The 14,814-nt window shown below is 49.8% G+C and overlaps 1 protein-coding gene across 2 annotated transcripts in view; it reads left to right on the plus strand.

The window, feature by feature from the left end:
- The first annotated feature begins 8,950 nt into the window (after positions 1-8,950).
- The window catches only part of TMIE (transmembrane inner ear), a 60,581-nt gene continuing 54,717 nt past the window's right edge, over positions 8,951-14,814 (plus strand). The window contains exons 1-2 of one of the 2 annotated variants that reach the window (XM_074946442.1): positions 8,951-9,117; positions 9,283-9,563. In XM_074946442.1, coding sequence (XP_074802543.1) covers positions 9,060-9,117; positions 9,283-9,563 — 339 coding nt within the window. In that variant the 5' untranslated portion in view covers positions 8,951-9,059. Of the gene's footprint in view, positions 9,202-9,282; positions 9,564-14,814 lie in introns of both variants that reach the window. The other variant, XM_074946443.1, reaches the window with a different exon arrangement.

Raw genomic sequence — 14,814 nt, forward strand, 5'->3', positions numbered from 1 at the left:
TAAGAAGGCAGGTTTTCTGATCCTTGAAACCTTGAAAGCAGCTTTCAGAAATCAAATGGGAACAGGATGAGATTGCACTCAGGGGGCATGACTTCAACACTCTTCAGCCTGCTGCTGTGGCATGTAATTGTATGGGGACTTCAGATGCGATGGTGGAAACCTTACACAGCAGGTAGTTAGGGGACCAACACACAGCTTGAAACGTCACCAGGGCCAACCCTTAAGGGTATTCCACGAATCGAGCCAATCTGCCACCTTATAGGTAGTCAGCATGTTGGACACAGCATGGCCAGCAACTCAATTGGTGCTCCAGGGCTTCCTGAGAAGTCTCCTTGGTACAGAGGGACAGATCTCAGCTGGTGTGAGCCTCAGCTGCGTTGATCTCAATGGAGCCATGCTTGTTCACACCAGCTGAGGATCTGGCTCTAGTGTGCCACCAAGATGGGGCAGCAGGCTGGACTGTTCTCACCCATTCAGCTGCCCTTAGGGGCCCAAGTCAGAGTTGGGCATGTTTTGCCCATGCACCTGTTGAGTCCAGGAACTCAGTATTTGTGTGAGCAAGTCAGACAGTTGTGCATGAAGACAGGGAGCTAGGTATAATTCTAACCAATTTATTTGAGCATAAGCTTTCGTGAGCTACAGCTCACTTCATCTGTAGCTCACGAAAGCTTATGCTCAAATAAACTGGTTAGTCTCTAAGGTGCCACAAGTCCTGCTTTTCTTTTTGCGAATACAGACTAACACGGCTGTTACTCTGAAAGGTATAATTCTGTTACCCCATTAGCACAGACAAAAACAACGTTTAGGCCTACTTCGCAATCCAGCCCTTCCCAACCCTCTTACAAGTATAATAGAGGCTCTCTCTCTGAAAGATCCAATTGGTGTATGATGCAAGACCGGTCAGAAGAGGGGCTGGGGGAGTACAAGAGAACAATGGGTACAAAGCAGTGATTTTCCTAGCTCTGGGCAGTCACTTGAAGCCCTCTGTAGATCAGCCCCATATGATGATCCCTATAATGCTGTCAAGAAACTTTCCCTAGGGTATCTGGCCAGACTGACTGATAGGGGTAGAGATCCAGGGAGCTCATCAAGAGGTTTGGTTTGGATTTTTTGGACAAGACATTTTCCATGCCAGAGATGCCAATTTGTCAAAGCCAAAACTGTTCGCAGAAAGGGCTGGTTCTGACAAATCGTCAAAACTTCCCATTGACAGTTGCAAAACTAGCAGTTCCATTTTCTGGGTAAAATCAACTTCCACTTGGATATTTAAGGTAGTTTATAGTAACAAAAAAGTTAAAAATGTTAAAATCTCAACAAAAGGTTTCAGTTGTCCTGAGCCAAGTGTTTTTTCAGTTAATGAAAAGTTTGAGATTTTGACTTTCCATCCCAGTTTGGGACAGGGTGGTTCTTGACCTCTTGCATAAATAGTCTATAGCATTCAAAGCCTAGACACTCAGAATCATCATGACCTCTAGGTGCTACTGCACTAGATTATTAGATCTTCCAGCCAGGACGATACTAGTGAAGTTAAAGAAGCAGCTTCTTTAGCCAACAGCAGTAGTAAGTATTTATCCTCTAGTGGACCAGCCACTAAAGGTGTGAGGGATGCACAGCACTTTGCTAGTGTTTGTTGTGGTTGTAATAGATACAGACAGAGCAAGGAATCCAGAAACATCCTGTGTTTTCTCCTGGCAGCTGCAAATTCTGGCTTTTGGATAAAGATTGTTTATCCCCTCGATCTAAGGGAATTATGATAGAATCCTAGAAGCGTCTGGCTGGAAGGGACCTTGAGAAGTCGTCAAGTCCACCCCCACCCCACACACCGACACCGAGGCAGGACCAAGTAAACCTAGACCATCCCTGACAGGTGTTTGTACAACCTGTTCTTAGAACCCCCTAATGATGGGGATTCCACAACCTCCCTTGGAAGCCTGTTCCAGAGCTTACCTGCCCTTACAGATATTAGGAAATATTCTAACTAACATCAATCTCCCTTGCTACAGATTAAGCCCATTACTTCTTGTCCTACCCTTCAGTGGACACGGAGAACAATTGATCCCAGTCCTCTTTATACAAGCCCTTAACATATTTGAAAATGTATCAGGTCACCTCACCATTTAGTCTTGAAAAAAGAAGACATGCCCAGGTTTCCCCCCCCCCTTTAACCTGACCTATGAGGAAAGGGTTTTCTAAACTGAATTAACATTAATCCTTCAAAAAAAATCAACAAGGTCCTTGGATATACTGCCAGGAGTCTGTTGCTGCCACTAGGGGGTGCTGTGGCAGGGAGGACAGAACCTTCGGGCCGCAGAGGCAGAAGGGAGGTGGGTCAGGACTCGCAGAAGGCACAAAGCCTGGTCCACATCTCCCCCTGGCACAAGTCAATGTTACATGCATCTCCCTGCTTCTCTCCTACTGCTGGTTCCCATGCCTTTCGTCAGGCAGAAATCAATAGGTCACCGACTTGTGCAGAAGGAGAGGGTTAGTTACTGGTATTTATTGGGAGGATGGGCTGGATGGACTAGTGGATAAAAGACTAGACTGGGGCTTAGGAGAGGTGTGGTCTGTTCCTGGCTTGGTCACGGTCTTCCTGGGTGAACTGGGTCACTGTGACTCAGTTTCCCCTTACACACACACACACACACCCCACCTGTAAAATAGGCATAGCACTCCCCTATCTCCCAGGGAACTGTGGGGATAGAAGGCATTAGTGACTGGGAGGTGCTGAATTTTTACAAGTACACAGAGAGGCAATGCAAGAGAAAATGTGTGTTATTTGACAAGATTATTATAAATTATTATGTTATTGCCCTCCTAGGATTCTGAAGGGCTTTTGGAACATGAGTGGATTTCACCTCCACACCCCCACGAAATTAGCAGGGCACTCATTTTACATTTGGCAAATAAAGGTAGAGAGATGAGAATTTCCTCAAGGCCGCAGCCTGGCAGACAGAGCAGGTTCTATCCCTGACTCCTTGTCTTGTGCCTTATGCAGGATCGCTCCTTCACCTGCCTTGCAAGACAGAGCGCTGAACTTAGAATAACTTTCAGCACCCCTCTCCCACACAGCTGTAAGTAGAGATTTGGCCACAGGAGCGACCCAACCCTTTCAAAAAATGTAGCTCCCTCCTGGGACAATCCACTCAGTTTCCCAAAATATCACTTGACTAGCCGCCTAGCTAGATTTTGTCCTAAATAAGAGTCAGGCTAGCCGAAAGGGAGCGAGACGCATTCCTTACCAGGGTGCGCGTTATCAACCTGACCACGCAGCTCCATGGAGCGGAGAGAGAAGCTATTGACAGGAGCAGCCTGCTTTGACTTTTCAGCTACTTGATTTACTAGCTTTTTTTAAAAAAAAAAAAAAAAACACGTAGCAACGGTCTTATCCCAAGGTGCACTGCAAAACATTCTTTGTCAACATGGAAACCACTGGCAGGCAGCCTGAGCTTGGCAGGACTCCACATTAATGTTTAAACAAGTAATTTGACACTCGAGTTGCTTTTAGGGAATTTAAAAGGAAAGTGTATTTACGGGACACAGAGTATTTGGGATTTCTGTATAAATAGACAGGGAAGTGATTCTGTACTGACACAGATGTTATCATACTTCTGTGGATAGTTAGAGAAGGAAATGGTCGCTGTGATACAGTATATATAGCTTAGCAGGATCATAATTTGCCTAAAGACGACTAGCAATACTATGTACAATTGCTATACCGTTCCTCCAGCAGGCACATTTCAGGTTGAATCCATCACTCAGGCACGTCCTGCCTTCATTTGCCACTACTCTTCCTGATGCATTTTAATTTTGTAATTGCCATTTATTTCTGTCGGTCTAGATAGCATACTTTTCTGCCGCCACCCCAGTCCCTGAGCTCCTCTGCCTTTATTCTCACGGCACCCGTGAGACAAAGCAATGCTATTATCCCCACTGCTCAGATAGGAAACTGAGGCACAAACAGGCTAAGTGACTTGCCCTAGGTCGCCCATTTAGCTAGGCTTGGCAAAACCTGTTTATTATTTCAATTAAATATCAATGTTTGAACAAAATGCTTAAAATAATCTATCAATTTAAAATTTCACAGTTGCAAGATATGATGAGTAGGGGGGTTACCACATTTGCAGCTGTGAAACACAAGTAATGGACCACGACAGCTGGTCTTTTGTGTACTTTTACCCTATACAATAGGGTAAAAATACACAGCGTTTTTCAAACTGGGAGTCTTGACCCAAAAGGGGGTTGCAAGCCTATTGTGGGGGAGGGGTCGTGGTATTGCCACCCCTTACTTCCGCGCTGCCTTCCGCGCCGGGTCGCAAGAGAGCGGTGGCCGCTGGCCGGGTGCCGAGCTCTGAAGGCAGCGTCGCTGCTAGCAGCAGCGCAGAAGTGAGGGAGGCCTGGAACATACAACCGTACGGACACGGCCGCGAAATCTGCTATCGATGCCCTGACCAACCCGCGAAAAACGTGTGATTTCGCGGAGATTTAAATAGACCCCTAATTACGAGGGGGTCAGACAATAACTCATGACAGTAGATGCTGACATGCAAAGTTAAAGCTTTCTCGCCGTTACAACACAATGTCGTCATCACATGTCAAAATATACCAAGTAAATATTCTTACGTCAAACTAATAAGTCCCCCGCAGCATTTTTCTTACTTTGCTGATCATTGCATTTCTATCCTCTTCAGTGGATATATTTTTTCAGGTAGAGCCGGTTGGAAGATCGCCAAAGGAGCAAACATTTTTTCCATCAGAGAATAAAATTGTCAAAAAACAAAACATCACACACAGTCTGCCAACTCAGCTAGCTCACATGCCCAGCTCCTCAGCAGTCCACTAGGGAGGCTGACAGGACTTCTGGGTTCTCCTCCCAGGCTCCTCCTCTACTCGCCTTGTGCACTGCCAAGCTCTCACCCCCCAGAGCCCCTCCTCATCCCCATCAGATCAGCAGGCTGGAGCCTGGGTGCTCAGACCCCATGGCAGCCCTGATTCCCAGCATCCACGGCTCTGTGGCAGCCCACCAGGTGAACTACCCCAGAGCTGAGGCTCCAGTCCCTTTCATGGCAAATTTCAAGATCTGGGTTTTATTCAGAACCACATTCATAGAATTGGAAGGGACCTCAGGAGGTCACCTAGTCCAACCCCCTGCTCAAACCAGGACCAATCCCCAATTTTTGCTCCAGATCCCTAAATGGCCCCCTCAAGGATTGAACTCACAACCCTGGGTTTAGCAGGCCAATGCTCAAACCACTGAGCTATCCCCCTCCAACCCAACTTTGGAAATCTCTCTCACGGAAGATTCTGATCATCCCCTTTCTCTGCACAGTGCCCAGGCAATATATTTGTTTGGCAAGATGAAGGACATGTTCTTTATTTTTTCAAGGGGTTCCCAAAGATTCAAGATACAACAGCAAGAGGAGTAGCCCCTGTGGTTTCACAAAAACAACATGCTGCCCATCTTAATGAGGGCTCCCAGAAGAGTTCCCATTGGCCTGTGATAAATCCCAGTCAAAGAGGGCTGAATGAGTGGGAGATCTATACCTTTGTTTGCCTTATTTACATAAAGTCACTTTCTCCAAACTCACACAGGGGTGCTGGAACAATTTGTATAGTGGGGGTGCTGAGGGCCACTTAACGAAACTAAACCCTGTATATAATGGAAGCCACTTAAAGCCAGGAGGTGCTGCAGCACCTCCAGCACCCCTAGTTCCAGCACCTATGAACTCACAAGTCCTGCAATATTCCCCAAAGCCTCAGCTCCTGGAGTCAGGGGATGCCATGAGAATCAGCTCTCAGGGAGGCAAGGAGTTTCTAGACCTCATGGCAGTATAGAAAAGCTTGAGAATCATGAACCCTCTAAAGACTCGGAAGTCAAAAGGCAAATAAAGAGAACTCAAACTTTTTTTTTTAACTCTCATTTGGGGGGCCCTAGCTTGTTATTTTGGAATACCTGGAAATGGCAATACCTCTTTTCAATAACCACAGCCAAAAGCATCCCTCGGTAAACAAGCGTCCAAGTGCATTTGCTGCAAAGGTCTGTAGTTTGGGCCCTGAAAACTATACCAGTGTACTGATACCACAACCACAGCTGCGGTGGATAAGATCTCAACTACGGAGTATGCGCCCCAGGAAATTTGAAGATAGCTGCCATTCATCAAACTTTTCAGGAGTAAGCCGTCTCTTACAAAGTTTGTACAGCACCTAGCACACTTGAAGTTGCTTTTCCAGAAGTATTTTTAGGGGTCCTGAGGATATGTTCTCTGGTGGCAGGGCTAATTTGACAGTACCCAGGGAAGGGATGACTCCCTGAGACCCCAGCAAATCAATCCCACACGCCGTTCAATTTGGAAATTGGGTTTTTTGGTTTTTTAATTATTTTGTGAGCCCATTGCTGGAAAAAAATATGAACTGTGCTGAAAATAGCAGCTCTTCGTGCCATAAACAAGACACTAGTATGTGTCTATTGCATCTTACCTGGGTGTAGAAGAACACGTTCAGTTTGATGGATGGATCTAGACTGTTCTCAGTGGTAGCAGATGACAGAATGAGGAGTAATGGTCTCAAGTTGCAGTGGGGGAGGTTTAGGTTGGATATTAGGAAAAACTTTTTCACTAGAAGGGTGGTGAAACACTGGAATGCGTTACCTAGGGAGGTGGTGGAATCTCCTTCCTTAGAGGTTTTTAAGGTCAGGCTTGACAAAGCCCTGGCTGGGATGCTTTAGTTGGGACTGGTCCTGCTCTGGGCAGGGGGTTGGACTAGATGGCCTCCAGAGGTCCCTTCCAACCCTGATATTCTAGGATTCTACGATAAAGATACAGTAGGTCCATTTTATTGTTATTCTAGCAGATTAGGAGTCTAGCTGAGAGGAGTCGTTTTTTTAAAGAGACAATTAGGACTAGTTTAGTTCTCCTTCTACCCCAAGGGTTCATAAACACCATTTGCAATCTGGAAAATGGACCAAGCGAAGAGAGTGAGCCTTTGGCCACAGCTTCTGTATTATTTCCTGCCTCATCATTGCCACCTTACGTCTTCTCTGGTTAAGGCAGGAAAATGTACCAGCAGAGGATTTCCTACCCCCATTCTTGCATTCATACACTCCCAGCATTAGGGTGACCAGACAGCAAGTGTGAAAAATTGGGACAGGGCAGGGGTGGGGAGTAATAGGAACCTATATAAGAAAGAAGCCCCAAAATCAAGACTGTCCCTATAAAATCGGGACATCTGATCACCCTACCCAGCATACAGTTCCCTGCGTGGTGCTAGGGAAATTGCTAGCTGTTTAGTTTATCACTACTTACATCCAGGGCACTGAATTGGCTGGCAGCATGGGAAGGGTCAGCATTTAGGCTTTAATGGGTGGTTTTCTCAAACGTTATACTTACAGATTTCCCTCCTCCACTGCTCCCAGCACCACAGGCTGATCACTAATACAGACACAGTCAGACCAGCTTTGTCTAGATTGTTTTTAACTCACCATATATAAGGAAATATTTCCTTTTGTGCTTGATCCATAATCAGGGACCTGTGTAAAGCAACTAAGCCACGATACAAGTGGCTAGAACACCTGGTGAGAACAGCAGATTTGAGAATCCACCCCTTCCTCCCTGTTCTTTATTGTTGCGGAGGTGATCCCACATTGATCCCACAGTGATCCCCATATGCCCTTGCCTGACTCCTGGCCAGACGTGACCGGATCCCCTCAGAGAAAAAGAGCTACAGGAGGGCAGGATGTAGTTACTAGTACAAGCATTCAAAAAATAGTGATAGGCCCTATACAATCCTGAGCGACTTAAAAAAAAAAAAAAACAAGTCTGGGGACTTCATTTACTGTTTTTGAGCTGGGGGTGGGACACAGATTAAACTTTTCCTCACATCTCATGTGTTGGAAGCTTATTTTAAGGTGAAAGCCTAGATTGCCCTACACAACATGCCTCCAGGAGCTGGGGCTTCAAGACGACAAAATATCACAAGACGCATGATAAAAATCACTTGAGCTGGCAACCCTGAATTACCCCTGAGAGAACGCGTCTAGAGCATCAGCCTTTTGACTACTGCTGGTTGGAAATTTCTCTTGGACGTGGTTTTTTGTTTGTTTGCTTGTTTTTAAATAAACTGGAAAATGCTGATTTGTTGAAACAAACGTGTTACAGGAACAGATTGGTGTCGATGGAAAACACTTTCACTGGGAAGGTCTCAGGTCCAGGATGGAATTGCTGGTCAAAAATGAGACTGAATGGCCAACAGCCTGGTGGCGAGGGCACTTCTGGAACGCGAGAGCTCCCCCCACACCAGTCAGTCCCTGCTCACAACAGAATTTCTCACCTCCCATCACTCTGAATCAGGAGGAGAAGGGACTTGAACCTGGGGCTCCCACATCCCAGGAGAAAGCCCTGATCACTGGGCTATTAGCTATTGTAGGGTGCACTCTGCCCCTACCCCCATTAAAAGTTTTGAAAGGTCTCATTTGTTCTGCATTAGAACGAAGCCAAATTTGTCATGAAAGGGAATTCTTGTTTTCCCGCCAGCCCTAACTTTAACAACCTTGTTGCTATCACACCTTGGTGTCGGTTTCATCTGAATGATGGCGCCGGTAACAATCCAGTGCCCCCTGGGCATTGACTCAGTACCAACTCAACAGATACTTTCCCCGACTAAATCAGCAACCACACAGCTCCTTGCGGTATCTAGGAGTTCCGGGGAGGTCTTCAGCCCAAGTCATCTCTTTGATCAAACCTACTTAGGGCTCACCTACATCAGGAAGTTTACCAGCAGAATTATACTGCTATAGTTTTACCAATATAACATCCGCTGGGGATATTCTTAGACCAGAATAAGTGTCTTTTCCCAGTTTAGTTCAAACCGCTTTCAGAGCGGCATAGACTTGAGATCAGATGAGGCCTGATGGCATATGGCTGCAAAGTCTTTTGGGATGAAAGATGCTAGATAAATGCAGCACATGAAAGACTCCTCTCTGCAGCTATTGTCCCTGCCAGTATTAGCTAGCTACCACACGGATTACACATAGCTTGGCTTGCCGCCCTTCTGGTCAGGGAAGAGACATGGCTATCGACCGGCCAGGAGAAAACAAGAGACGAGAGCTGGAACCAGTCATCAGCTGTACGGAAGCAGGGCTGTAATAAGTAAATAGCTTTCCTCTCTGGGGAGTTCGGTCTGATCTCCAGTCACCACCTTGCTGGCAAGGTTAGAGCTCAGAGCACTGCCACCCCTCAGCCCAGAGCATTCTGTAAGCGACACCAATCTAATTAATTAATGACTCCCCAGGGCTGGTTCTGCGACTGCTGGACTGGAAAGCAAGGCGGCAAGGAGTGGAAAGGACCGTACAGGGTAGCTTCTGGCAGATGCCGAGACTGCTGTTGGAAGCTAGCCGGCTATCAATCACCCTTCCTGCTTGGGCTCCAGTACAGAGAGCAAGCAAGAGACAGAGAGAGAGAGAGAGAGACAGAGGAAATAAGATGGCGTGGGATCAGCATCCTCTCTGCTGGCAAAGGTGCTCGGCTCTCCTGCTATCTCACTCCAGAGCAGCCATGAGCCAGTTAATAGAGGTAAGGGACTTCCCCCACTTGGACTGGGAAAAGGGGGGTGGGGATACTGGTGGTGCAGACAGCAGGTTGCATGCATCTTGTTTTCTTTGCACGTTACCCAGAGATAGGGTGACCAGACAGCAACAGTGAAAAAACGGGACAGGGGGTGGGGTGGGGGTGGGGGGAATAGCCGCCTATATAAGAAAGAGTCCCCAAAAACAGGACTGTCCCTTTAAAAACAGGACATCTGGTCACCCTACCCAGGGAGGACCAATGTGGAGAGTGGAGAATTTAAGGTAGCGCTGAGGAGTTAGAGGTTTGCTTAGTCGATGCTTGTTGCTTCCAGCGGGCCTGTGTTCGAGGGATGCACCTGTAAACTACTGCACATTTAAGGTGGGCAGCAGTCAAGTAAAGGCAACCAATTGTTAGGAGCCATTTTGCAGTGGCTAATGGCTACGACAGACTGTCTTGGTTACCTCAGAGTTCCCTTATTTCCTCTCATGCATCCAACGCGATGCTGCCAAGAGCATCTGTCCGCACCCCACTTCTCACTCCCTTCGCTGGCTTCCTCTCCTTCCGCATCACAGGCTAGCTCCTTCTCCTTTCCTTCAGCACCCTGCACAATTTCACCCTGCCTGCATCTCATCCCACTAGTCCCAGCCAAGCCACCCTCTAACCCGTCTCCTTTGTGCCATTCATTTTCCTCGGAGTCGTCACACCTTCCTCCACGTGGCCTTCTTCTCTGAGCCCTTCGCAATTCACCCGGCCAGCTCATTCGCCTCTCTGCACCCAGGGGGCTAGTCCCCCACCCCAGAACCTTCCAAGCTCTGTCAGCAGCCCTCTGTTGGGCCCTATGGCTCCCGGATAGGCCTCCCCACTGCATTCAGCTCTCAGGCTGTTCACAGCACCTCCTTCTGGCCAGGTATTCATCTGGGCAAACAGCCCCCTGAGCTCCCTGTGGAAAACTCCTTGTCCTCTAGGTCACCGTCAACCCAGCTGAAGGGGGGAGGAGAACACACTGAAGAAACTTCATGGCTCATTACTACAAACTGGCAGGCAGTGGCTATCAGTTCTCAACTAATAAGTTAGAGTACTGCACTAAAGGACAAGCAAAAAACTACTGTCATAATAACTGTATCTAGCCCAGATGTTCCCAGTCACCTCTGCCCAGACTAAGATCTGGGAGGCATCAATCTATGCCTACTGCTTGCCATTCTCAAGGGATGCTGGCATGCAGAGCAAGCCAGTTTCCTCAGTGGGTCAGGGGATATGCTACCACCTCCACAGTGACTAACACACCAGGGACCTCCAAAGCGATAAGGCTTGAGCCACAAGAACCAGGCTCCACACGAGGGGGGCTGTAACACAAACCTCGGTGGGGCGGTCGCAGAGGGACACATTGACCAGTGGGTTACACATCTCACTGCGGGGAGATTAGCAACACCAGCACAGAAGAGGGAAGAGAAACCAGAGTGCTGTATCGGCATGACATGGGAGCCAGTAATTAGTCTGTGTTTCTATCCTCCACGTCACCTTGGCTGGGAAAGTCACAGCCTGTGGGCTGCAGGTTTTAGTAGTTAGCCACTAGGTGACGGGTAGTTTGAGCTTCAGGTCACAAGAGGGACTCCCAGGTACGGTGACCAGATAGCAAGTGTGAAAAACCAGGACAGGGGGTGGGGGAATAGGTGTCTATATAAGAAACCCCCCCCAAAAGCAGGATTGTCCCTATAAAATCGGGACATCTGGTCACCCTATTCTCAGGCGGTGACCCGAGCTTTGCCACTGACTCACTACGTGCCCTTGGTCAAGTCACTTAGATTGGTGTATTCAAATGGGTCCACTAACTTCACATGTCAAGCTGGACATGCCTAGGGCTATTGCACCTGCAGCCTCCATTGAAGGCAATGGGAACAGCCGCCCCATCTGAACATCAGGCCACGAGGGTCCGACTCTCCAGAGTGCTCCGCACTCAAAGTGGAAACGTTTCACAGAGATGCATCCATTTCAAAGGGAAGGTTTTAATGCTTCCGGGTCACCCCCCCATACAAACTCCCCAACTAAAAGCCAGACATCTCCAATCCAAAAACCAGCCGTTTCTGGCCACGCCGATTCCTAAAGGTTTTGTCTTTGTGTCCATGTGGAGCAAAGACATTTTGAAACCTTGAAATTTGCCCCAAGACTGAACTGTCAGACTCCAGCCAGCTCGTCTCATGGCAACACGGGTGGCCGGATGTTCAGAGGCCTCAGCAAGCAACAGGCCGAGCCCCCCGGCAAAATCTGGCCACTGACGGTGCCTCGAGAAGAGCAGACGTCTTCTGAAAGCACGACCTCCTTTTCGGGTGCTGGGTTCTTAAAACCCTGCAAGTCGGGCACCCAGAAGGCAAAGCACCCAAGTGCAGTGAGCACCTTTCAGCTGTTGGCCTTAGCATAAGCGGGTGGAGCCCCCCCTTTGGGGAGGCTAGCCCCCAGCTCTTTCCCTTCCGCCAACGCCATCCACATGGCCGGAGCCCCAAGACAGCCCCCCCCCCCCCAAAAAAACATCCAGACAGGCGCCGTGCCTCCCCTCCCCCAACCCGCCCAGGGGAAAGCGCCTGTTCGCAGACACTTTTGATATGCCCCATGCAGGTTCCGGGGCGGCTGAGGAGGTGGTATGTGCCTCGGCCTCCCTGGAACCTGCATGGGGCACAATAAAGCAAAATCTTTGCCGCCAACCCCGCAACCGGGGGTCCCGCAGCCAAGCCTCCCCAGCCTATTATACCCGCCGCCCACGGGCCTTAGTCTCAGTCTCTATTTGTAAAGGCAGCGTAATTATGGGCTGCTCTAAAACATTTCAACCGCGAAGTGCTGTTACCTCAAATGACTCGCTGGGCCTTAACTGTGCGGTCCAGAAATTAGAGGCCCGGCACCTTTAATTCATGTTAAGCCGAGCTGTGCTAACGAACACTGCAAAGATGAAAAGGATTAAGCAGCGAAACATTGCACTGAGCTCAAGAGAGCCCCTTATGCAGAGGCAGCGAGTTGTATGGGCCCGTGGAACGCCGACAGACCCCGGTCGTCGGCGGGCGGGATCGACCCGGGGACCTCTGGAGCTTAGTGCAGGAGCCTCTACGGCAGAAGCGAAACGCCAGCTGGCTGTTAGCTAAGGCCTGAGCGCTCTCGCTCTCGCGGAGAACACCACACCCAGGAGGTGCGTGGGTTACACCCAGGCTCCAGCAATCGGCTCCGCCAATGTTTGGGGCCAGGTTTCTGCCCCGGCCCCACCAGCTGCCCCCACGAGTCTCCCCCGAGCGGCCCTGGCCTAGGCAGCGGGCGGCTGCCCCCCCCTGCAGCTCCGCACTGGGTTCCCTCCCTGGCTGCTGCTGCGGCCGGCGACTACCAGGGAGTGGTGCGGGGGCAGGCGGAGGCAGCTGCTTTGCCTGCCGAGAGAGGAGGTGCATGCCCCCCCCACCCCGCCCCGGCTGACGACGCCGAGTCGTCTCCAGGGGTGGGGTGGCTTATGCTGGCTGGACCTCCTGAGCAGCAGCCTGGGGGGGGCAGGAGGGGCTTGGGTGAGTATTGTCTGGGGGGTGGGGAGGTGCCCCCCTCCCCCCCAGTTTGCTTCTGCCGGTGGGGAGAGGGCTGGGAGGAGTGCTCCTCTCTGGACCCAAGCCCCGGGGCAGCCTGCCTGCTGCACCCCAAACTCCTCATCCCCGACCTAGCCCCACAGCCCCTCCTGCACCCCAACCCTCTGTCCCAGCCCAGAGCCTGCACCCAACCCCCGCAGACTCCACACCCAGCACCCCAAACCCCCTCCTGCATCCCAGCCCCATTCCAGCCCAGAGCCCGCACCCAACACCCAAACTCTCTCCCAGAGCCTGCACCCAAACTCTGAGCCTGCACCCCAAACCCCCTCCTGCATCCCAAAGCCTGCACCTAGCACCCAAACTCTGTCCCAAAGCTCACACCCCTATCACACCCAAACTCCCTCCCAGACCCAAACTCCCTCCCAGAGCCTTAGGCAGGTGTTGGGGAGGCCCACGCGGGACTTAGACCCGTTCTGGGCACCACCAAAAGTTATACAAACCTGCCGCCTCTGCCCTTATGGAAAGCAGAAGGATGGTCTAGTGGTTAGTGAGCCTTCCTGGGGCTTTGGAGACCTTGGTTTAAGTCCCTACACTTCTGTTGACTCCCTATATGCCTTAGGCAAGTCACTTAGCCTCTGTACTCCATACATAGGGATAATAGCACTGCCCAGCCTCCCAGGGATGTTGTGAGGATAAATACATTAATGGTTGTGAATCACTCTGATACTCTTACAACGGGGGACAGATGGATACCCCAGCTTGATGGAAGGGCCATCTTCCAGAACACAAGACAGGGATCCAGAAGGAAAGTAAGCAGAGATCTAGGCTATGTCTACACTGGCAATGGAGCCACAAAACTTTTGTCCCCCCCCAACCCCCGAAATACAAAAGTTTTGTCACTGCAAGTGTCAGTGTGAACAGCACGTCGTCAGCAGGAGCCCTCTCCTGTCGATAACACGAACGCCGCTCGTTGGGGGTGGAAGTATTTTGTCAGCAAAAGTGCGGACTAACAGCGGCTACACTGCCCGGTTTTTAGCAACACGTCCGTGTCACTAAGCCGTGTGGTGTAGACAAAGCCTAAAGGATTGTCGGTATCCTACAGCCAGGAGACCAGCTAGTATAGCTACAAAAAGAACGAGGAGTACTTGTGCACCTTGGAGACTACCAAATTTATTATAGCGACAGTGAGTCAGCTTCCATTACATGGCACCCATTTAAAACCGCTTTGTATCGATGGCCCGTTAGTCTGCATCATTTCTCCATCCCCCTCATCCACTGGCACCGTCCCAGTGGCGATCAGCTGTGAACTCTAGCGGTATGCAATTTACAAGGGGCAAGCTGGTAACAGCCTGCGCCATGGTGCTTTGCCTACCGGGCAAGAGAGGCTGAGACCACCGCAGAGACCCCGGCGGCGTGGGGCAAGGCAGGGCAGGCATGCCTTACATCACTTCCTAGAACCACCTCAGGGGTCCGAGTCTCCTCTCAGACGTCGGCATTAACATCTAGCCCAGGACGGAGTATCATCATCCCCTTTGTGTTTTAGGGCCACCCGCAGCTAGACTATGAAAACTTTATAGCGATTAGTAGGACAGGAGAATCATAAAGCTTTGCTTCAAATAAGTATAGAGAAGTCTCTGTCCTTACCTGACCCTCTTGCTGCTACAAACTTAGCCTACTCAAATGCCTAGGGGATCAGTATGTTTCCCTGA

This window comes from Natator depressus, chromosome 2, assembly GCF_965152275.1.
Source record: "Natator depressus isolate rNatDep1 chromosome 2, rNatDep2.hap1, whole genome shotgun sequence".
NCBI lineage: Eukaryota > Metazoa > Chordata > Testudines > Cheloniidae > Natator > Natator depressus.